The following is a 20,638-nucleotide window of genomic DNA, read 5'->3' as shown; positions in this document are numbered from 1 at the left end:
AGGGTGGGCGGTTTCAGTCAGTGTGCTTCCGCTAACAGTAAAGGCTGCTCATGGACCCTGAACTCTCCTCTTCCTCCTTCCCTGGCATAAGGCAAGAGTTTATCCCCAGGCCCCTGGTGGGAAGATGTGGGCACCTGTCTAAATCCTCTCTGATGGAATGTGACGGGAAGAGCTGTGTACACTTCCAGGCCTTAGGGTGTGTGTACATTAGGCCTTAGGGTGACCCATACACTCCCTGATGCTTCCTTTCCTCACTCACTAGAACCCACAGCTACCTGGCCTTGACCACAAAGGCGGCAATGCCTTAGAGCAGGAGTCAATAAACTACAACAGCCACCAGTCAAATCAGGCCCAATGCCTGGTTTCGTAAATAAAGTTTTACTGGAACACAGCCAGGCTCACTCATGTACACGTGGCCTATCGCTGTTCCCATACAACAAATGGCGGAGTTGAGTAGCTGAGACAGAGATGAGCCACAGACACTAAAATACGGTCTGCTCTGTTTATAGCAAACATTTGCCAACCATTGCTCTAATGTATACAGTAGGCACTCCATAAGTGAGAAATATTAACTTTCATTAAATGGACTCCACTACTTCCACCACCAAATGTACTTGAGACACATCTATCTTGACAAAAGCCTGACATACTTCCAGCCCTTTCCTTTGTTAACTACTAAAGTTCTAGAAATACATGATACAGTGACAAACATTAATATCTTGCTTCCAGCCTCCCCAGCTCCCGAACCCCACATCAGTCCACCTTGCACACACGGGGGCCAGAGGAATCCTCCTGGAACACTACTGTAATCCCACCTACCTGTCTCCCTGCTGCCTTGATATCAAATAAAAAGACTTACTACATTTAGCTTGCCAGCCCCAGTAACCTGACACTCTATCCCCCAAATCAAACTTAACCCCAGTCCTACCTGAGAGCCAGGGCTGGGACCAGGTGAGGTGAGTGAGATACCTCGGGCACACAATATGGATGGGCACCCAAAGTCAGTCATCGGAACAGATATTTTAATGCAGTATTTTTTAAAAATCAACATGAATGCAAAAAGAGTTACAAACAACAAAAGACCCAAATTTTAAACAAGTCTTTCAGAATTAACCCCCACCTGCTCTGCATGAGTTCAGTTTCTGTGACACAAAAAGGAGGTAATCACTCGTCAGGGGGCCAGCTGCCCTCTGCCCAGGTAAAACCCACGGATCTGCAGAGAGATCCTTCTGAATCTCGCCCCCCCCAACCCCATAACCCAGCCTCCTTGCTCTGCTTCCAGCACTGACAGAATCTTAGCTCTTACTAATGAAGACATAATGTTTTAGCTTTGAGGTGTGGAGCCCCCTGCTGACTCTGGAGCCAGGTCTAATCACTTTCCATTAGCAGCAGAACCTCTTGACATTTGCTGTATGTACATCCTGCCATCGGTCGCTGTTCTTACACCCAGTGATCCATCCCCTCACAGTTACACTGGGTGACCGTTGCTGTCTCCGTGGACAGAGGAGCCTCACTGTCACATGTAGTTCACTCAACAATGACCCCGGCTTTGTTTTAGTAAAATAAAGATGCGGGTGGCACAGTCTTTGTGGTCCAGGAACCCAGACTCTAGCAGGAAGGGTGCAGACAGGTACTCAGATCGGTGAAAACAATCAGTGAAAAGGGTAAACATGTCAGAGGCAGTGCTGCAGAAGCTCAGAGACAGCAGTGATCTGCACACAGAGGCAGTCAGGACAGGGGGCCATTGGGCCTTAAAACAACTAGGGATGGAGGCTGGGTCAGGGTGAAGAGGGTGGGAGCATTTTGAGGAGAGAGAAGAGTGAAACAAAAGCAGAGAGGGGAGTGTCAACTACAAATTGGCACTTGCCATGGGCACTTGCCATTTGCTTCTAAGGATTAAATCACATGCTGCTATAGCTGATTTTCAACACCCATGAAAAGGAGTCCAGGGTGGAGAACAGAAAGGAGGCACTCTGTGCTGGGGAAGAGAAACTGGCAGGACAGGTCTTCAGATAAGATATTTTCAGGAGTCAACTTTATGAGCCCAATCCTATGAGCCATCTCCTCCTCATATCTAGAAAAGCACTAAAATCGTTCGTGGTGAGGACTGTTCCTCATGACTAGCAAAAGCTTCACAAAACTAGAAGTAGTAAGTTTCTGGAAAAATACGTGTTTCATTGCATGTATTCCTCCTTCACCAAAATCATATACAGACTGACCTGTGCTCCACTGCCTCTTTGGAGCAGTTTCTCAGGAGCTATCTGAGGTGCTGTCTCCCAGGCTGCAGTCCTCATTTTGCATTTTCCAATAAAACTTCACTCACAGCTCTCACACTGCACATTTAAGTCGACAAGAGCAAAGGGCCTTGCACAGTTGCTGCTCAGGAGGCAGGTGGTGGGTCTAGCTCAGACCTTCTCTAAGTGCCTTCCAGCTGGAGTTATAAGACTAGAATTCTCTTCCCACCACTGTGGGGGTCCATTGTCCAGCTAGCGGTGTTTGTCTTATCACAATATGAATAATTTCCAAAAGGTGCTAAACATCACCTCTTCTCACACACAACAGGGAAGCTGCTCAGAACTTTCTTTTTTTTTTTTTTAAAGTCATTCTTTTACTCAACATTTGCTTTGGGTAAGAATCTGTTGATTAGCTGTGTCCTCCTCCCCAGGGCCATTTACCTTCTATGACTTCTCTGACCGTCTCAAGCTTTGGCTCCCCTACTACAGGAATTTCAAGCTGAAGACAGCAGCTGGACAGAGATTTTGCTGGATGCAGGGCCTTTCAAAAGTGCCTGGCCTTGAAAATCTTTATCTACAGATAAGAAGCTTGGCTGAGTGAGATGCTTTCAGAGGAACAGTGACTTTAACAGCTGTATGCTTACCACGTTCCCTGGGCAAACCGCAGCCCCCCGCCCGCTTTCCCCAGTGGGCAGTTAGTCTGCATGGAGTACAGCTTAACAGGTGTTAGCCATTCCTGCCGGTGGGGGGGAGGGGGTCTGTTGCCAGGCCCCCTCCTGAGTGCAGCTGTGCAAGAGGGCTCCTGCCTGCCCCCTAGAGGCCCCAGGAACGACAGACCCTTGTGTTCTGCTAATGTTTATCCCTTGTTCACCACCAAGGAGGAAATTTCCACTCCTCTCCTGCTGGGCCCTCTCCTCCACCCAGCTCTGTTTCTTCTCCCCAGTAAACACCCACTCCTCACCACAGCCCAAACCCCTCTACTATGGGGTTCACAAAGCCCTCCACACCCTCAGCCCTCACCTCCCACAGTAACTGACACCTGGCTCCCCCGCCCCTGAGGTCTGGGCTCTCCCACAGCCCGCCCCAGCACAGGTTGTTCACTTTCTCACACTCCACAGAGTTCAAGGTCAGGAGGTGGGGTCACCAGTTTCCGTACTCTCCAAGGCCACATCCACACCATTTCCTCTCCACTCTCCGAGGTTCAAGCCAGACCTCAGCCCATGCTCACCTCCCTCCTGGCCACTCCCTTTACACACTGAGCCTATGGCCATGGGCTTACAGTGGCCTCTGTGGTCGATCCACCCCACACTCTGGGATCTCTGTTCCATGATCTCCAAATACCTTCTCCTCCACTCCATTTCAGCCAGATTCCCAGGCGCAGAACCTCCTCCTGATACCCAGAACCCAGACATTGTACCCACTTGTTCTACTCGCCCATCCTTCGGGGCCCATTCGTCCAGTTTCTCCCACCGCATCAGCAGTCATGCCTCTGCAAGGCCTCAAATCTGTGCACTTCTCCAGTTTCTCCCAGTCTACCAGTCCCTTCTGGCCTTACATCACCTACTCCCTATCCTGTTCAAACTGCGTGCTCCATCTCTTCAATCACTCTCTTGTTCAACTTCTCAACATCAATGCTGTCTTTCCTAACTTTCACCCCAACAGCCTTTTTCTGTGTAGCCCTCACAACGGAGCAAAGCCCACAGGCTGGGAGACGCCGCACATCTCAGCTGTGTCCTCGACGCTGACCACTGCTTCTCTGTCGTAGTGCTCCACCCTGGGGAGCACAGTGCGCCGCTGACCTAACCCTGATCCATTCTCTCCAACTCCTCAGCGGCCTTGAGCCACATTCCCTGCTTTCCTTCTCCTGTCTGGACAACCTCTCCCCCGACCCAGAAACTTCAAGCAGCATCTACACACGTGAAAGTGCTCTGGTCTCTCTTCTCTGAAAAGAAGATAAATCAGCCTTCTCTTGAGGACATTTCCCTCCACCTCCTGCCCTGGCTCTCTCCTCCCGTTCTAATCATGCCTAACTCCCTACCTCCATTTCCCCACCTCCTTGCTTCTTGCCAGCCTGTCATCATCCGGCTCCTGCCTCCAACAACCACAGCTGCTCTCACAAGTCACAGGTGGGTACCACTTAGTGTGGTTCTGACACAGCAGAACCCCCTCCTTCCCGGTGTTTCTGAGACATCACAGTCCTGCTGTCTACCTGTATATCTCAGCCCCCTCCTCCCCTGACCCCTGATGTCGTCCAAGATCTCTCACAAGCCTTGTGCTCTCAAAATTTCCACGTCCAACAAACACGGATGCCTCACAAATCCACATCTTCAGACGTGTTCATCTAACTGCCTCCTCGACTTTTCCACTCATGCTGCAGAGACTGCTCAGTAACAACATGGCCAGAACCAAATTATCTTTCTCTTCGACTCACTTCTCCTCTATGTCCCTCTTCTCAGTGAATGGGTGCCCCAACCGTCCTGTTCCAGGGCAGACCCAGGTCCAGTATGTAATTAAAGATCAATATTTGCGCGGCCTGAAAACGAACCCTTGAGCCTCCCTTATTCTCCACAGCGAATCACCAAGACCTGGCAATTTTACCTCCTCCTATATCACCGTGCTTCTTTCTGAACTGAGGCTGGCTGCCTCCTACACCTCCTTCGGAAAGCTTCCTGGACTTTCAACTCCGGCGGGCCAGGGATCTTGCCCGCTGTTCCCACGCCCAGGACTGCTGCCACGGCACGGACCACCACCACGCAATGTCCAGCCGACCCCGGTGGGTGAGACCCCACTGCACTAGGCGCTCCATCTCCGTTAAGTCCCCACTGCCGGGCACAAAGGAGCCGTCCGGCAAGCACTAAACGGATGGAGTGAAGGAACGGAAGAGTAATAATGAGTGAAAGGGCCACGGAAGGCAAACGCCGCGAAGCCCAGCGCGCACGCGGTCGCGGCGAGAAGGCCGGCGGGTAGCGCTGCAGGAAGAGCCTCTCTGGCTGTGCGAGCTGGGCGCCCTGAGAAGCCCGGGGCAGCTCCGGGAAGCTCCGCCCTCGCCTCACGCGGCGCTCCTCGCAACCAATAGGAACTGTCCCCGGGCCGCCTCTGCAGACGCTCCCGGCCCGCGCGCGGCTTCTCAGCCAATGGGAGCAGCCGGCGTCGCCCTCGCGGCGGGGCGGGGCGGGGCGGGGCGGGGCAGGGCAAGGGGGGTCCCGGGACAGCTCAGGCGCGGCGCTTTCCCGACGTCGTGTTCCGGTGAGCGTAGCCTCGGCTCCCGCTCAGCCCAACCGACGGACGATGGGGACTCTGGGCCCCCGGCGCGGCCTGGAGTGGTTTCTGGGCTTCTACTTCCTCTCCCACATCCCCATCACCCTGCTCATGGACCTGCAGGGGGTGCTGCCACGCGATCTCTACCCCGTCGAGGTGAGGGCGCCTTCGGTCCCGGTCGCCGAGGTTGGGGCCCCTCGTCGTAGCGGTTGCCCCGGCGTCCCCATCGCGTCCCCTCCTCGGGCCTCGCCCACTCAGGGTTCCCTCCCACTTTCCTTGGGTCCCGCCGGCGCTCTTTACCTCGACATCTTGGGCTTTTCTTTGTTTCTCCCTGCGGCTTCTCCCAGGTTTCCGGGGGGGAAACACCTTGCCCCCTTTGAAGACAGTTCTCTCTCTCTCTCTCTTTTTTAAAGACTTCCATACCCCAGCTCTAGTCAGTTGTCCGTATTTGAGGGAAAGGGTCTGGATGAATGGGCTTCCCAGGTTGGCTCTGTGGGTAAAGAATCCGCCTGCCAATGCAAGAGATGCAGGAGATACGGGTTTGATCCCTGGGTCGGGAAGGTCCTCTGGAGGAGGAAATGGCAATCCACTCCAGTATTCTCGCCTGGAAAATCCCGTGGACAGGGGAACTTGGTGGGCTACAGTTGATAGGGTCGCAAAGAGTCCCGCGACGCCACTGGGCACACACACACAGTGGATGAACCAGTGTCTAAATTACATGTCGAATTGGTTTTAAAGTTGTGTTTCCTGGGAGGACTTTAAAAATACCGACTAATCGCAAAGAAATATCGTGCACGTAGAATTAGATGCGTCTATAAAGAAATTGGCAGAGAACGTCTTGATTTCAAGATTAGGATCCTGCAACTTCAAAATCTCGGAAGTGAATTAAGGATACCTTGCAAATAGGGCCTTTTAAAAATTGTGTTTGAATAGGAATGATCATTTGAGTAGAAATACAGGCAAAGGCCCCATTTCCTGGTTGTTGGAGAACATTCTTTACACTAAACTTTGCTTTAAATGCTTTTGGTTTTTTCAGGTTTATTTTCATGTCTGGACTCTATAACCTGCTATCATGGAATTCCAGTCCTCAGTTCTACCCTTCTCCAGTTTGTCAGCAGAACTATAGGCAAGCCTGACTTGTCTACCTAAAGATTTGATTTTGCCTCTGTTTGTCCTTAAATGCTTTTTCTCTGCAAAGCAGGGCTTCTTAACCTGAGGCCCATGAACCCCTCGTGGGGTATGCAGAATTGTGTGTGCCCTGTGTTTTACATAGCTTCCATCAACTTTTTCAGGGGTCTGACCTTACCAAAAAGGTTAAGAGCCACTGCTCAACAATATACCCCCACTCCATAGTCTGGTTTGTTTCTAGCTCCAAGCGTAACTAGGAAGATCTCTGACCTACCTTTTCCTGGGAAAAGTGTAGGCTGTGTGTGGCAAGAGCATTGGACTGAAGTCTGGGGATTTGGTTCTTCCAAAAACCTCTTGAGCGCCTTGGGCAAGTCAGGGCTCTTCAACTGTTAAGTAAGAAAGAGAGAGTTGAGTTAAATCACAAGCTCAAACATATACAAGGTATTGCTTCTGCAGCAAGTTACAAAAATAAAGTGGCTTAAAACAACACGAATTTGTTCTCTTTCAGTTTTCGAGGTCAGAAGTTTGAAATGAGTCTTGCAGGCCTGATTCCTTCTGAACGTCCTGGTGGAAGATCTGTTCCTGGCCTCTTCCAGTTTCTGGTGGCTGCAGGTGTTCTTGGCTTGTGGCCACGTCACATCAGTCTCCGCTTCTGTCCTTACTTAGCTTTGTTTTCTTTAGTTCAATCTCCCGCTGCCCAATGTTTATAAGAACACTTGTCATTACATTTAGGGCTCGACAGATAACCAGGATAGTCTTCCTATTTCATGATCCTGAACTTTAACCACATCTGCCAAGTCACTTCTGCCAAATAGGGTTACATTCATACATGCTGGTATGATTAAGACTATTCAGCCTACTGCCTAGGCCCAGGTGGTACATGATCTTGGCCAACAGAACTCAGGCAGGCTGCCTGTTTACAGTCTCGCGTGTTTTGAGTCCCTTTACTCCTGGCCAGCTCCGTGACTCCAGGTAGCCAGCCTTTCTGGACCGAACAGCTGTTAGTTTCTCTCTCTCTCTCTCTTTTTTAAATTGGATGTGGACTGTTTTTGAAGTCTCTATTGAATTTGTTACAGTACTGCTCCTGTTGTATAGTTTTGGTTTTTTGGCCTTGAGGCATGTGAGGTCTTGGCTCCCTGACCAGGGTTCAAACCCACATCCCCTGCATTGAAGGGCGAGGTCTTAACCACTGGACTGTGCCAGGGACATCCCTTCCATATCTTTTCTGAATGTGCCATTCCCACAAGTCCTTGCTCACAAAATACAATTAAAATTTGTTCAAAATCATAAAGACCCCATTTAAACTTACATATTTGATTTGGTAAAGTTTTCTAAGCTTTAGTTTTTTAAGTTGACTTATTGTCGAAGGTGGGAGAAGGCAATGGCACCCACTCCAGTACTCTTGCCTGGAAAATCCCATGGATGGAGGAGCCTGGTAGGCTGCAGTCCATGGGGTTGCTAAGAGTCAGACACGACTGAGCAACTTCACTTTCACTTTACACTTTCATGCATTGGAGAAGGAAATGGCAACCCACTCCAGTGTTCTTGCCTGGAGAATCCCATGGATGGAGGAGCCTGGTAGGCTGCAGTCCATGGGGTCGCACAGAGTCGGACACGACTGAAGCGACTTGGCAGCAGCATTGTCGAAGGTCAAGGGCCAGAGCAGGCCATATCTGACCAGAAACAGAGTGTGTCTATCTTTGGTGCTATTTAAAGGCCTTAGCTGTACCCGGGTGTCTCGGCTTTGAAGGCCTGCGTCTCTAATCACTTTTGTTGCTTTGGGGTGGGCAATGATTAGTGTGTTGCTTCCATATGGGGAAATAATAATAATAAAAGCCTTGAGTTATTTTCAGATTCTCCTTGAAAAAATGCCAAATTTTAACATCTGTTGTGTTTTTCCTCCCTAAAGAGAAGAAATTTTCTCCTCAAACTAAAAAGCTTGTAGAGATCACATAATGGTTAGGCTGAAATTTGCAAATATCTTTCTTGGTTTGAACCAGATCAACTCTTGGGGAAAAACTCTGAAACAGTAAGAATTCAGTTTGGATTAAGACATGGAGAGGATGGAAGCATTTTGTGATATCATTTGCATCTGGGTAGCATTGCTTCTATTAAAATAAGGAAAAAACAGGTGAGCATCTAGGCCTGAAATCAGCCTGTGTGCTCACTCTAAGTTTAGAGGAGTGCAAGACCGTTCAGTAGCAGCTCTGGTCTAGAAATCCATGTGCTTAGGCCAGGTGAATATTTTAATAGAAAACAGCGGTAAGTTGAGTCAAGTGTGAGTCAGGTATAAATGGAAACAGTTTTATTACCTTTTTGGGGAATAATCAATGCCTAGTTGCATGCTGAGATTGTAGTAAGATTAAACTGAACTCCAAGTCTGTATTAATTATATTCAAGTAATCTTAGCATTTATTGTGTGCTAGCCATTGTTCTAGGACTATAAGTATTAACTGATTTTATCTTACCAACAATGAAGTAGGTACTATAATTAGGTAACCAGCTTAGTGAGGTTTAAGTGCTTTGCTCAGCGGCAGGCACTCCGCCCCCAGGTACCATGCTCTTCACTCTGCTTGGGGGTTAAGGGTGTTGACCCTCCAAACAGTTGAAAATCCACTTATAACTTATAGTCAGCCCTTGGTACTCATGTTCCTCCCTATCCTCAGATTCAGCCAGCCACTGACTGACCATGTAGTATTTACCGTTGAAAAAAAATCCATGTATATGTGGACCTGCACAATTCAAACCCATGTTGTTCAAGGGTCAACTGTATTTTAAATTTTGCTATTATCATTCTGAACTTATTAGAAATTACAAATTTCTTGTACAAATCTGCTTGGATTTATGATATAAGTGGATCTGAGAGCATGAATACTAATTAGAAGGTGAAGTTCAAATGAATCAGAATGCCTTTTAAATTTTGTTGTAAATCTTTTAAAATAGGTCTGTCCCTCCAATTTTTTTTTTTTTTTTTAAGTAAATCTAGAAAGCAAAAGAGGATCTTAAAAAACATTTAGTCCAAGTTGCTTGTTTTACAGATGAGAAAACAGAGTCCAGGAGAGATGCAGGGATTTAACCTTGATGAATATTTTCTACCACATTACCATCCTGAAAAGTGCTTAGAAAGAAGCTAAGGATATTTCCATAAATTTAAGTTTCAAGTCAAATACAAATTCAAGATCACTTGGTCAATAAATTGGCTATCTAGCTGAGGCCCTTCTGTCATTAATTATACTAACAGTGTGTGTTCCTGGATATTTGCTTAAAGGTCACTCTCAGCAAAGAGCCCTCTTATTTCACAATAGTGAGTCTTTAGATTAAAAATTAACAGGAAAAGTATCTTTGGATTTTCCGTTGTAAGCCAGATTCCTAGCTTGGAAGTTGTCTTATAATATCAAGGCGCCATCCAGGAGGTTGAATGCCACAGACCTTCAGTAGTCTATCTGGGGAGAGCCCTAGGCTTCTCCTAGGAGCACAAAAGGGGCAACCTCAGAGCCCCCTGCTTCCTCCCCCTGCCTCCCCAACCCCCCGGCAACATAGATCTGCATCTTTGTTTTGACAGTGTTATCACGAAGCTGGGGCCCATGCTAGCACTGAGACCACTCAAAAAGCTATACAGTCTGTTCCTCTACAAATATCCCACTGATCTCCTAAAAAAAAAAACAACTTTTGAACTAGGGGAGTTAAGAATGAAGAGGAATTTGAGATTTGGAGATTATTTAAATTGTCTAAAATTGCATCTTCACAGAAGTTAGATTTACCTTCTTTCCATTCACCCCCCTACCCCGCCAAAAAAAAAAAAAATTCATATCTGTACTTGAGGAAATCTGGCCCTTGGAGGTTGGTGTTGCTGTTGTGAAAAGACAAACCTCAGGATGGTTTTCATATCATTTCTTTATAAAGAAGGATACTGTTGGCCAATACATCCCGTTTGTGTGTTCAGCAAACTAAGAGCCTATTAAGTGCCCCTCATTGTTGCTCTTGACAGGCAACACACCTGGATGTATGTTATCATAGATAAATTCTGGGCAGCACACAGGGGCTGGAAGAGCTGAGAAAAGCTGCTGGGTGAAGGTAACAGTTGAGTTAGAGCTTGTGTGTGTGTGTGCTAAGTCACTTCAATTGTGTCCGACTCCCATGGACTGTAGCCCACCAGGCTCCTCTGTCTATATCGAATTCCCCAGGCAAGAATACTGGAGTATGTTGCCATTTCTTACTCAGGGGATCTTCCTGAGCCAGGGAGTGAACCTGTGTCTCTTACATCTCCTGCGTTGGCAGGTGGGTTCTTTACCACTAGTGCCACCTCAGAGAGCTTGTGAGTTTCAATTCAATGACCGTCTAGGCTGCACCACTAAAGCCAGCTGTGAGTGCTGCTGGCCCGCCAGCTGTGAGTCCGCTGCCCAGGGGCTGGGTGATGAGAGGCACGTCCGCAGGGTTGGAGCTGCGGAAGCCAGTCCTGCCAGGTGGCTGTACTCACCGTGTTCCTCGTCTTTTCCCAGCTGAGAAACCTGCAGCAGTGGTATATCGAGGAGTTCAAAGACCCTCTGCTCCAGAACCCCCCGGCGTGGTTCAAGTCCTTCCTGTTCTGCGAGCTTGTGTTTCAGCTGCCTTTCTTTCCCATTGCAGCATATGCCTTCTTCAAAGGTAAGTGAGAAATCCCATTTTTGCCCTGAGACCAGGTCTCAGAAATCTTTGGGGAAAGTTCCACCAAGGAAGGGGAGTGGTCCCTGGAGGATGTGTGAGGGTGAGACAGGAGTGGGAATGGTCAGGATTGATCTTGGGAAGGGACATCAGTGTGGCTGCAGGACTGCCTCAGTCAACTGGAAATCTCGCACACATGCCACCTGAGGCTACTTTACAGATTGAACTTGTTCCCTTTTGTTTTCCTAGAATTTTTTGTTTTGGCTTTTATTTTTCTGCTTTGGGTAGTATCATACTGGCTTATAAGCAGTAGCAGCAAGTTATCCCTAAGTGGCCTGACTTCTCACTTAAAGATTATTCTTTCAGTGTCCCCATATGACTATTGTTTTTAAAAAGAAGGCACCATACCCGTGTTCATTGTAAATAAACTTATACAGGCTATTTCCCACTGGAGCCCTCAAATCCATCTCTTAGCAGAATCTGTTGATTCTTCTCATCCATATATACTTACTTAGCAGAGAGATGCTGCTGGCAGAGCTCCCCTGCTCCTCACCTCCCTCCCCACCCACTGTATTTGAGACCAACTGAGTTTACCTTATAATGGCCACTTTACTGCCCTCGAGTTTTTCTGAATTCCGACTCCACCTGTGTTCTTTGGCAGTCAGTGCTAGGGCTCCAGCTGTCACATAAGGACTGCACGTTGGACGCTATTATATCATTTGTTTCCACTTGGAAAAGGAGGTAGAATGACTGAACTGAAGGGAGCAGGCAGACAGGGTGGAGGGTATGGCGGGCTCCCCTGGAGCCATGAGCAGGCCTCACCCGACTTTCTCTCCTCGCTGACCTCAGGAGGCTGCAAGTGGATCCGCACCCCTGCCATCATCTACTCGGTTCACACCATGACAACTCTGATTCCCATCCTCTCCACGTTGCTACTCGACGATTTCTCCAAAGCCAGTCATTTCAGAGGACAAGGACCTAAGACTTTCCAGGAACGACTATTCCTGATATCTGTCTATATCCCCTACTTTCTCATCCCTCTTATACTTCTGCTTTTCATGGTGCGGAACCCCTACTACAAGTCTGAGGAGAAAAGAAAGAAGAAATGAAAGAAATGCCCCCAGGGCCAGGGGAGAGGTGAGCACTGGGCCGTTTCCTGTTGGACCCAGTACCGGGCACAGTGCTCGGAGCCCATGTTTTCAGTAGTATCTGAACCACAGCAGCAGCAACACACACGAGCAAGACCCTGGCGGGAGGCACAGCAAACCCTCACCTTCCAAGGGCTTTGACAGACACGCTGACCACCTGAGCACAGGCACAGGGGTGTGGGCTAGGTGATAGGAAGTGGTGCCAAAGGTCTCCTCAGCGTGTCCCCAGGTGCCACTGCAGGATTACTAAAAGCAGAACCAGACCAGAAATCAGATAGACTTCCAAGAAACATGGCCTGCTTGGCATATTCGTGAGTCATTTGACTCACAGGATACATGTGACTAAAACTGTCTCATGAGTCTCTACAGAGTATCACTGATGAGCAAAATTCAGTTTGAAATTATACCTAATATTCATTAAAAATTGTTTCCTTGCCCCTACCCTTAGGTAGGGGTGAAATATTCTGTAAGAGGTTATAAATTTAGTTTTAAGATTCAACCTTGGCATGACTTTGAGTTGGAAATGGGTTGGACTGGAAGGTATATCGTTTCTGTCCTAAAACAGGTCATCCCAGGAGAAGAGAATTTTTAGAGTCTCCGTGTTCATTCTCTTTCTAAACCTTAGTCTTCCGTTAAGTTTTTACAGACCACATGAGTTCCTTTACTCTGAGGTCTGGTGTCTCAAGCCTGAGCTGGAGGAATGCTTCCTACTGGATAACTTCCTCCTACCAAACAGTTTCATAATTCTTTGTCCTGTACCCACTTGGGGTAGGGGTGGGGGGCTGGCCATCACAGGTCCAGTGTGTGCATATAAGGTCTCTTTATTTGGTATCCTGCTAGTTTTAAGTTCATACTTGAGGCCGACTCAAAAAGACTTGTGAACGCACATGAAAAATGGTAGATGCTGGTCCTGGTTAGTACCCCCCTTTTGCCTATTTTGCTTACAAGCCCTAATGGTCTGATTTTTGGGAATATCATCTGACTCGTGTGTCTGGTCAAAATAAAGGTAGCTGCTGACTACTGCCTGGTTTTGTTCTGTGGACTAAGGGCTAGAGAGTCCAGGGTTCTTACAATGGGTTAATAAATGTACACTTCAAGGGCACGGAGAAGAGGTAGATCAAGCCATTTGAAAATAATAATTTATTGCTTTTCCTTCCAAAGCTTTGTGAATTTACAAAAAAGTTGACAGGCTGCTCAGTTGAGACTGAGAACGCAAGAGGTGAGAACCTGGACCACGATGGCCACTGGACGTTCGCCTGCAGATGTGCACTGACATCTGTAACGGACTCCCCCAGGTTTGTTACTGCCTTCAGAGAGGCTGCAGTTCTTCACACAGCTTCTCACATGACACACACGGGTCATTGGCCAAGTCATGGAATGGTACAGAGGTTTTTCTGGTTTGGGGGTTGTGGGGGTTTTTTCCTTTTTTTGCCCTCCTGCTAGAAAATGAAAATTTCAGTTCATTTCTGAAAAATAAATTGGTCAATAAACTCATTTTGTTCTGCTTCTACTTTACACAAAGCTTCATATTCAACCCGATACCTGAAAAACAAAATTGTTAGAGGCTCTCAAAATGGAGGAAATAAACCATGAACTTAATTCTTCCAGAGAAGAATAGAAGTGATTTAGATGATTCCAAGAAATGGTGTGAGTTCAAAATGAAGTTAGTGAGGGCAAGAGAGAGAGAGAAATGAGGCAAAGCTCTGCCTAGGCCCACCCCTGAGAAGTCGGCAGCCCTCAGTAGCTTCCTTGCAGAGAACCGGCCAGCTCCAGACACTCAAGTGTGTGTCCTCAAGCTATGAGAGGTCTGTCTGACATTAACAAATTTTCTTCCCATCAAATTAATTTTTAAAATCTTCAAATCAGGATGATAAGACACTATTCCTGGGAGAACAATGATGAAGAGCAAGGGTAACAGGTGACCATTCAAGAGGAAAAACAGAATTGCAGTTAAGTAAAGAACTTGCTTTACAACAAAGCTTACCTTTCAAGCTGCATTTTCTTTTCTGCTATTAGTGCCTGAAGTTGCTGCTGTTGGGCTTCTCTCTGTTTTGCTATAGATTTGAGCAAGTTCCGAGCACCAATGGCCTAGAAAAACATGATATTGCCAAAGAACGTCATTACTTCGTTAAAGTTCTCAATTGGGGAAGGAACCATGGGGCTATGGAGTGGGGAAAGGTCGAGCCTCAGAGTTTTAGGAGTAAGTCAGAAGAAGGCTTAACCTCCTGATCCCAAAGTGCCTGGTGAGAACAGCGCTGCAGCTGAGCATCTGTAGACCTAGGAATCTAGAGCCTGGCACACAGTGGCCCATCTGGTGCACCACTTAGCCTTGTGGCCTTTGCTAAGTCATCTATACTCTGCACACCTTCATTTCTTCATTTATAAAATGAGGGTCAGTTCAGTTCAGTTGCTCAGTCATAAATGAGGGTAAACTACCTATTCATCGTATCTCAGTGATGATGTGAAGATTGAAGGAAACAGAGTATACTGGCATGTAAGAGTTCAACAGTGGGTTAACTGGACCAGGAATTACTTATTTTTAAATTGCAGTATAATTGATATATATTAGTTTCAGGTATACAACATAATCATTCAATATTTGCACAGGCATTCTTATTTAAAATCCTGTTTTAATTAAAGAACCCCCCCATCACCTAGCCCTCCCCACCAAAAAAAATAAAAGGGGACTTCCCTGATGGTCCAGTGGTTAAGAATCTGCCTGCCAATGCAGGGGACGTAGGTTCAATTCTTGCTCCGAGAAGATCCCACAGACAACAGGGCAACTAAGGCTGCGCGCAGCAGCTATTGCCACAGCCACTGAGCCTGCACACCCGAGAGCCTGTGCTCCGCAACAAGAGAAGCCACTGCAGTGAGAAGCCGCACACAACCAAGAACGGCCCTGGCTCGCCACAACTAGAGAGAGCCCACACAGCAGCAACGAAGACCCAACACAGCCAAAAATAATTTTTTTAAGAACCAGATTAAAAAAAAAGGAGGGGGGTGGCCAGAAGGATGAGAGACTAGTGAACCAGGCCAAAAGTTAGACAAAATACTTGCTGATCTTACCTTCATCTTCTCATTTTCTGCTTCCTTTGCAAGCTGGTCAACAAGCTCAATTAAGCCACCAACTATTTTCTGAAATTGGCCAATTTCTTTTGTGGAAAGAAGAACAAAAACAAATGTTTTATTTTTCAGCCTTCCTACTCTCCCTCAGCATTTCCTTGTGGCGAGAGGGCAGAGCTAACCGCCTCTTCTAATTTGTGTGAAAAGCCATTTGGTGTCTGACAGCCTTGATCTGAACCTAGAGAAGGGTGACTGTGAGCCCAGAGCTGGGTTGGGTGTATTGGGATCTTGAGTCCTCACTGAACCAGCCAGAAGCTGTAGCTTGGGCTCTGAGGCTCCTGATGGGCGCACCTTCAGATGGACCGCATCCTGCTGTCCTAGGAATGACAGGAAGCACAAAGGGCTGACCTCACGAAAGGACCGCCTCAGCATCTGAATGCTGCCTCTGGACAAGCCACAGGTAAGACACTAGATCTGACTTGATGGGGACTGGGGGCTTTCCACCTGTGACCAGAGCTAATAAAAAGCTCAAAGCATTTAAGGAGTTAATCTCATTTGTTCTCTTCAGTGTATAGTGGAACCCATGTTACTGAGGAGTAAACTAAGACCCAGAGGGTAGGACGACGTGCACACAGCGTTCAGAAGACGTGTGAGAGGACCCACCACCTTCTGCCAGTCAAGCTCTCTCCAGAGCCAATGGACTCCCCAGAAGGCTCAGATACAGGCTACATCTGCTCTATATTTGCTGCTACTGGGCTTGTTTGGCTGCTGGGACAGGAAGCATCCTGGTTATCACTAGCTTAAACCAAAAAAAAATGACTTCATTGAGTCTTTTGAACTGCCTCTCCAAACTCCAGGTGATCAACTCTGCAAACAATGGCAAGTCTGCCACTGAGAACACTATTTCTCCCAAGAAATCAAATCCTAACTCTCTTTCCCACCCCCAAGTCATGGTTCTGAAGTTGAAGGTTCCTGGGATGGCCTACCTAAACAAACACCCTCCTGTCTCCACTACAGTGTTTGATCGGTGCCCTGGGACTACCCGAGAGCACAGGAGGGCTCGCAGACAAGGTGGGTAGCACATGGGAATTCAGGAGGGCCAGGTTCAACCTCCTGGGAGACACCAGCTCCATTCGGGCAGGGCCCAGAGCTACAGTCAAGGGGTGGCAGCAAGACACAAAGCTGAGTGGCACCATGTCCCCCCAGACGATACTCACTGTCCACAAAGTCCTTGCACTCTTCCTTGAGCTCTATGGTCTGCTGGGTAACCTCTGGGTCCAACACCCGCAGCTTGTTCAGCTCATCAAAGTGCAGCCCTGCTTCAGCCAGGATGTCCTTGGCCATGGCTGTAAAGAAACCAGCCCCAGTCCCCGATCACTTCCCAGCCTCTCAAGGAGAAGCCAGCTTCCAGCCCAGCCCCACTCCTGGTCCCAGACACCAAGGCCAAAAGCCCAGATGTTCCAAAGGCTCCCCCTTCCCTCTGCCTCCGCCTCTCTGAGCCTCACCTGTTTGCCTTCCAGCTTCCCCAGAGAAGAGAGGTTCTCGGACAGAGTCAGCCAGGGAGAGGTGTGTCATAGGAGCAAGGGTCAGGAAAGAATAAAGTCCAGTTGCTTGTCACAGGCATCGTTCATTCAACACACATTCCTGGAGTGCCAACTACATGCCAGCACTGCTAGATGCTGGGGATAAAGGTGCGTGCAACGTGGTGCCTGCCCTGGAGGAGCACAGAGTGTAGCTGGAGGAAGACAGACACGGACACTGCAAAATTACACTGTGTTAAGTGCTTTTACAGAAATATCACTAAAGAGCTGGGGGAAAAGAGAACAGTTAACTTGGGGTGAGGGAGTGACATGTGAACTAAGCTGGGAGCCATAAGCATATTTCTTTATCCCCAGTTATGTACCCAAAAGGACATAAAAGAGCTTTTCAAATATAGTGCTGAACATGAAAGACAAGTAAAAGAGAAAATTGGAGTGAATTAAAAATTAGGGTTAAAAATAAACACAGGAAAAAAAAAACACAAGAAGCCAGGGGTAAGAATATTACCCACAGTGTATGCCACAGGTACACCTGCCTCAACTGGGGCCCAAAGCTGGGCCAGTCTCTTTCTAGCGGAAAACAAAAAGGAGTGAAATATCAGCGAGATCATGCCAAGTAAGGAGGTCAGAGAAAGGCATTCCAAGCAGAGAAAACAGCCTGGACAGGAGCGTAAAGCCATTGAAAGGGCCTATTCCTGACTAGAAGTTGAAAGGACAGAGGATGGACAGGGAAAGCCGGATGGAGCCAGATCAGAAACACCCTGTGGACCAAGCTAAGGAGTTTGGCTTTTTTTCTGTAGACAAGAACCAACAGAGGTATCCTCTCCCTTCCCAGGCCACCTCGCATTCCTGGTTCAAAGGATGCCTCAGTTCTGGGAAGGAAACACTGAAAACTCACCCTCATTCTGGCTTAAACACACACACAAAATAAAAATAAGAGAGCACATGCCCTGTCTAAAAAGGGAGGCAATGCTACTTAGGTCTAGCTCTTGGCTGCTACACCAACTTGGAAACCCCCGGTGTTCCAAAGGCTACCACAGCCTGGCCCTGCACCAGTCCTTCCCTCCCATCTCCCCCCAGCCTCCCCTGTTTCCCTTCCCAATACGTTAGAGAAGTTCTGTTCTGAATGGGGTGATTCTGGGAGCAACTTGCCGGGGTAGGTATACCACAGAAAGAGCAATGGTTAAAAAGAATTAAGTTCCACTGTTGCCAGAAGTGATTTTCAAGAGGACCAGAAATCCAGATTTATGTATGCAATCTGACTTTTAAAGAACAGTATCTCCTTTAATTCAAAAATTTTAAGAAAAAAAAAAAAAAAAAAAAAAAACAAACACCCAAAACCCACATCCAAGATTGTGTGGGCCAACTAACGCATGTCTAGCTGTGTATGGCCCTGGGCCTTTGGCCTCACTACAGTACATTCAGGTTAAGTCAGCTAGCATCTTCCTTTTGAAACGCTTTAATCATCCAGAGTTCCCTTGTAATTGGGCCTTTTAAAAAGATCTGTCTTCCTATTTGTTCTGTTTACACATATAGTCTAAGTCAGGGGCCCCCAACCTCCGAGATCTAATGCCTGATGATCTGAGGTAGAGCCGATGTAATAATAATAGAAATAAAATGCACAATGAATGTAATGCACTTGAATCATCCCAAAATCATCACCCCCGCCCTGCCTTTGCCCCCTGACTATGGGAAAACTGTCTTCCATGAATCTGGTCCCTGGCGCCTAAAAGGTTGAAGACTGCTTGTCTGAGCATTTAGCACCTACCAGGTGAGTGGTAAAGAATCCACCTGCCAAAGCAGGACACACGAGAGACACAGGTTCAATACTTGCGTCGGGAAGGTCCCCTCGAGGAGGAAATGGCAACCCACTCCAGTATTCTTGCCTAGAAAATTCCATGGATAGAGGAGCCTGATGGGCCGCAAAAGAGTCATACACAACGAGCGACTGAGCGCACACACAAGTAACTAACCAGACAAACGGCTTCAAATAACCAGAGGGCACAAAGATCTGCTTCAATTTGCACTACCTTCCCAGAGAGGAAGGGAGTATTTATTCACAAACATCTACTGTCCCGGGGATAAAGTAGTCAAGAAAATGCTTCAGTGCTTCAAGTTCCCGACCTCTGGACAGACAGTAAACAAATAATCACAAACTGTGATAAAAGTATGAGGAAAAGCACATGGTGCTACATGAAGCTGTAGCAGAAGGATAAAATTCATGTGGACACAAAATTACCCCCCAAAATTGCAAACAAAAGTCTTCTGAAAAAGTGACACGCTGAGAATTAAAGGCTGTCCAGAAGTTTGTCAAGTGAGGGGAGGAGGCAGAAGGAAAAGCATGTGTGAAGATGCTGAGGCTGAGAAATGGAACCTGTAACAAGAGCCAAGAGGCTAGTGCGGTTGAAAGGCTGAGCAAGGGAAAAAGAGAAACGGGATGAGGTGAGATGGGAAGGCTAGGGCTGGATGGCGGGGGGCTCTGAAAGCTGCAGTAATGAGCCTTATTTTCTCATAAGCGTTTAATGGGCAGTCAGTGGATTCTCAGCAGAGTGGCATAGTCAGATATGCCCTTTAGAGAGATCACTCAGACCCAGGATAGAGAATGGGTTGGAGGAAGAAAGAGGAGGGAGCTACAACTATCTTGCTCATCACTGTTAACCTAGCATCTAACATGATGCCTGCACAGAAACTGGCACTCAGCGAATGTATGTGGTATGAATGACTGTGAAAACAGAGCAGGCTATTTCAGTAACCAAGGCTTGGAGCTGAAGAAAAGTGTTCCGATTTGAGATGTTTTGTAAGTCGAGTTGATAGGACTTAGTAAAGGATGACTGAGGCAGGGGTTTAGGGACGAGTGAAAGAGAGTCAGGCAAGATTCCCGCGTACCTGGCCTGAGCCAGCCGCACGGCTGGAAAGGATGTTGAATGAGAAGCGTCAGACCGGAGAAGAAACAGAGAGCGTTCAAAGCCGACTACCGGATTCTCTCCCAACTCCCACCACACGCGCATCTGAGGAACACCGGGCACAAGAGCCGGACTGAGCTCCAGGAAGATGAGAGTGGTGACGCGTTCTCCTCCAAACCCACCCCCGAGCTCTCCCCGGACCCACGCTGGGCGCTCCGAGCAGGCTCCATCCGTGGGGTGTGGGGAAAATTAGGAAGACCTGGGTGTGGAGCTCGCGTCTTCACTACGTAAACTCCTTGAACTTAATCTGAGCCTCAGTTTCCGCCTAAGATAGTTGCGAGCAGCAGCGCGTAAAGCTCCAGGCCCTAGCCGGGGGTAAAACCGCTCCCAGAGCCTGGCGGAATTCCCACGTTTCTTTCGCCCCGGGATTGCTTTTCCTCGGGGCGCGGTCCTGTTAGGCTCATCTCACCCCGGGCCTGCCCCAAGCCCGCCAACCCAGGGTCACGGCCTACCTGTTCACTCCGCAGCGACAGCGCCGGAGACCCAGGCTAACGTCGGAAGTCAGCGCCTCTCTCCAGTCGGCTGCAGCCGACACCCTGCCCAGCAGCCTCAGCCGCTGCCACGGCGACAGAACCTGTTTACCTCTAACGTCACTTCCCGATCCCGGAAGCACTTAGGCCCATCAAGCCCGCAGGGCCTGCTGGGAAACAGAGGCCTGAGAGGAA

General features: G+C 48.1%; 2 protein-coding genes across 7 annotated transcripts; one reads left to right on the top strand and one right to left on the bottom strand.

Annotated features, from left to right (window-relative positions):
• The first annotated feature begins 5,424 nt into the window (after window positions 1-5,424).
• On the top strand, window positions 5,425-13,903 carry TMEM97 (transmembrane protein 97). Its single transcript, XM_055577162.1, has 4 exons — window positions 5,425-5,648; window positions 11,120-11,264; window positions 12,111-12,398; window positions 13,571-13,903. Exons 1-3 carry the CDS (start codon window positions 5,523-5,525, stop codon window positions 12,368-12,370), a joined length of 531 nt encoding a protein of 176 aa, XP_055433137.1. The 5' UTR covers window positions 5,425-5,522; the 3' UTR covers window positions 12,371-12,398; window positions 13,571-13,903.
• IFT20 (intraflagellar transport 20) lies at window positions 13,535-20,632 on the bottom strand. 6 transcript variants are annotated; one of them, XM_055577164.1, is made up of 7 exons: window positions 20,426-20,632; window positions 19,897-20,018; window positions 16,978-17,207; window positions 16,690-16,818; window positions 15,476-15,561; window positions 14,394-14,497; window positions 13,535-13,951 (listed from the first exon to the last, which is right to left on the bottom strand). In XM_055577164.1, the coding sequence occupies exons 3-7, from the start codon at window positions 17,045-17,047 to the stop codon at window positions 13,870-13,872; spliced, it is 471 nt and encodes a 156-aa protein (XP_055433139.1). In that variant the 5' UTR covers window positions 17,048-17,207; window positions 19,897-20,018; window positions 20,426-20,632; the 3' UTR covers window positions 13,535-13,869. The 6 variants fall into 6 exon arrangements, with proteins under 6 accessions (XP_055433139.1, XP_055433140.1, XP_055433141.1 ...); XM_055577165.1 differs by lacking the exon at window positions 19,897-20,018 and adding an exon at window positions 18,779-18,896; XM_055577166.1 differs by lacking the exon at window positions 19,897-20,018 and having other exon boundaries at window positions 16,978-17,230.
• Window positions 20,633-20,638: the final 6 nt, after the last annotated feature.

The sequence above is a fragment of the Bubalus kerabau genome, chromosome 4, assembly GCF_029407905.1.
Source record: "Bubalus kerabau isolate K-KA32 ecotype Philippines breed swamp buffalo chromosome 4, PCC_UOA_SB_1v2, whole genome shotgun sequence".
In the NCBI taxonomy this organism is placed as follows: domain Eukaryota; kingdom Metazoa; phylum Chordata; class Mammalia; order Artiodactyla; family Bovidae; genus Bubalus; species Bubalus kerabau.
The sequence above is the reverse complement of the archived record's forward strand: the minus strand, read 5'-3'. Positions and strand labels throughout refer to the sequence as shown.

Bases quoted from the DNA above. Each gene is read 5' to 3' on its own strand.
- IFT20 (XM_055577164.1), bottom strand. From the start codon at position 17,047: ATGACACACCTCTCCCTGGCTGACTCTGTCCGAGAACCTCTCTTCTCT. The intron at 16,819-16,977 runs GTGAGGCTCAGA...GTTTCTTTACAG, and splicing joins GGAAGCTGGAAGGCAAACAG to CCATGGCCAAGGACATCCTG. The intron at 15,562-16,689 runs GTGAGTATCGTC...TTTCCACAAAAG, and splicing joins GTGCAAGGACTTTGTGGACA to AAATTGGCCAATTTCAGAAA.
- TMEM97 (XM_055577162.1), top strand. From the start codon at position 5,523: ATGGGGACTCTGGGCCCCCGGCGCGGCCTGGAGTGGTTTCTGGGCTTC. The intron at 5,649-11,119 runs GTGAGGGCGCCT...GTCTTTTCCCAG, and splicing joins GCGATCTCTACCCCGTCGAG to CTGAGAAACCTGCAGCAGTG. The intron at 11,265-12,110 runs GTAAGTGAGAAA...CGCTGACCTCAG, and splicing joins AGCATATGCCTTCTTCAAAG to GAGGCTGCAAGTGGATCCGC.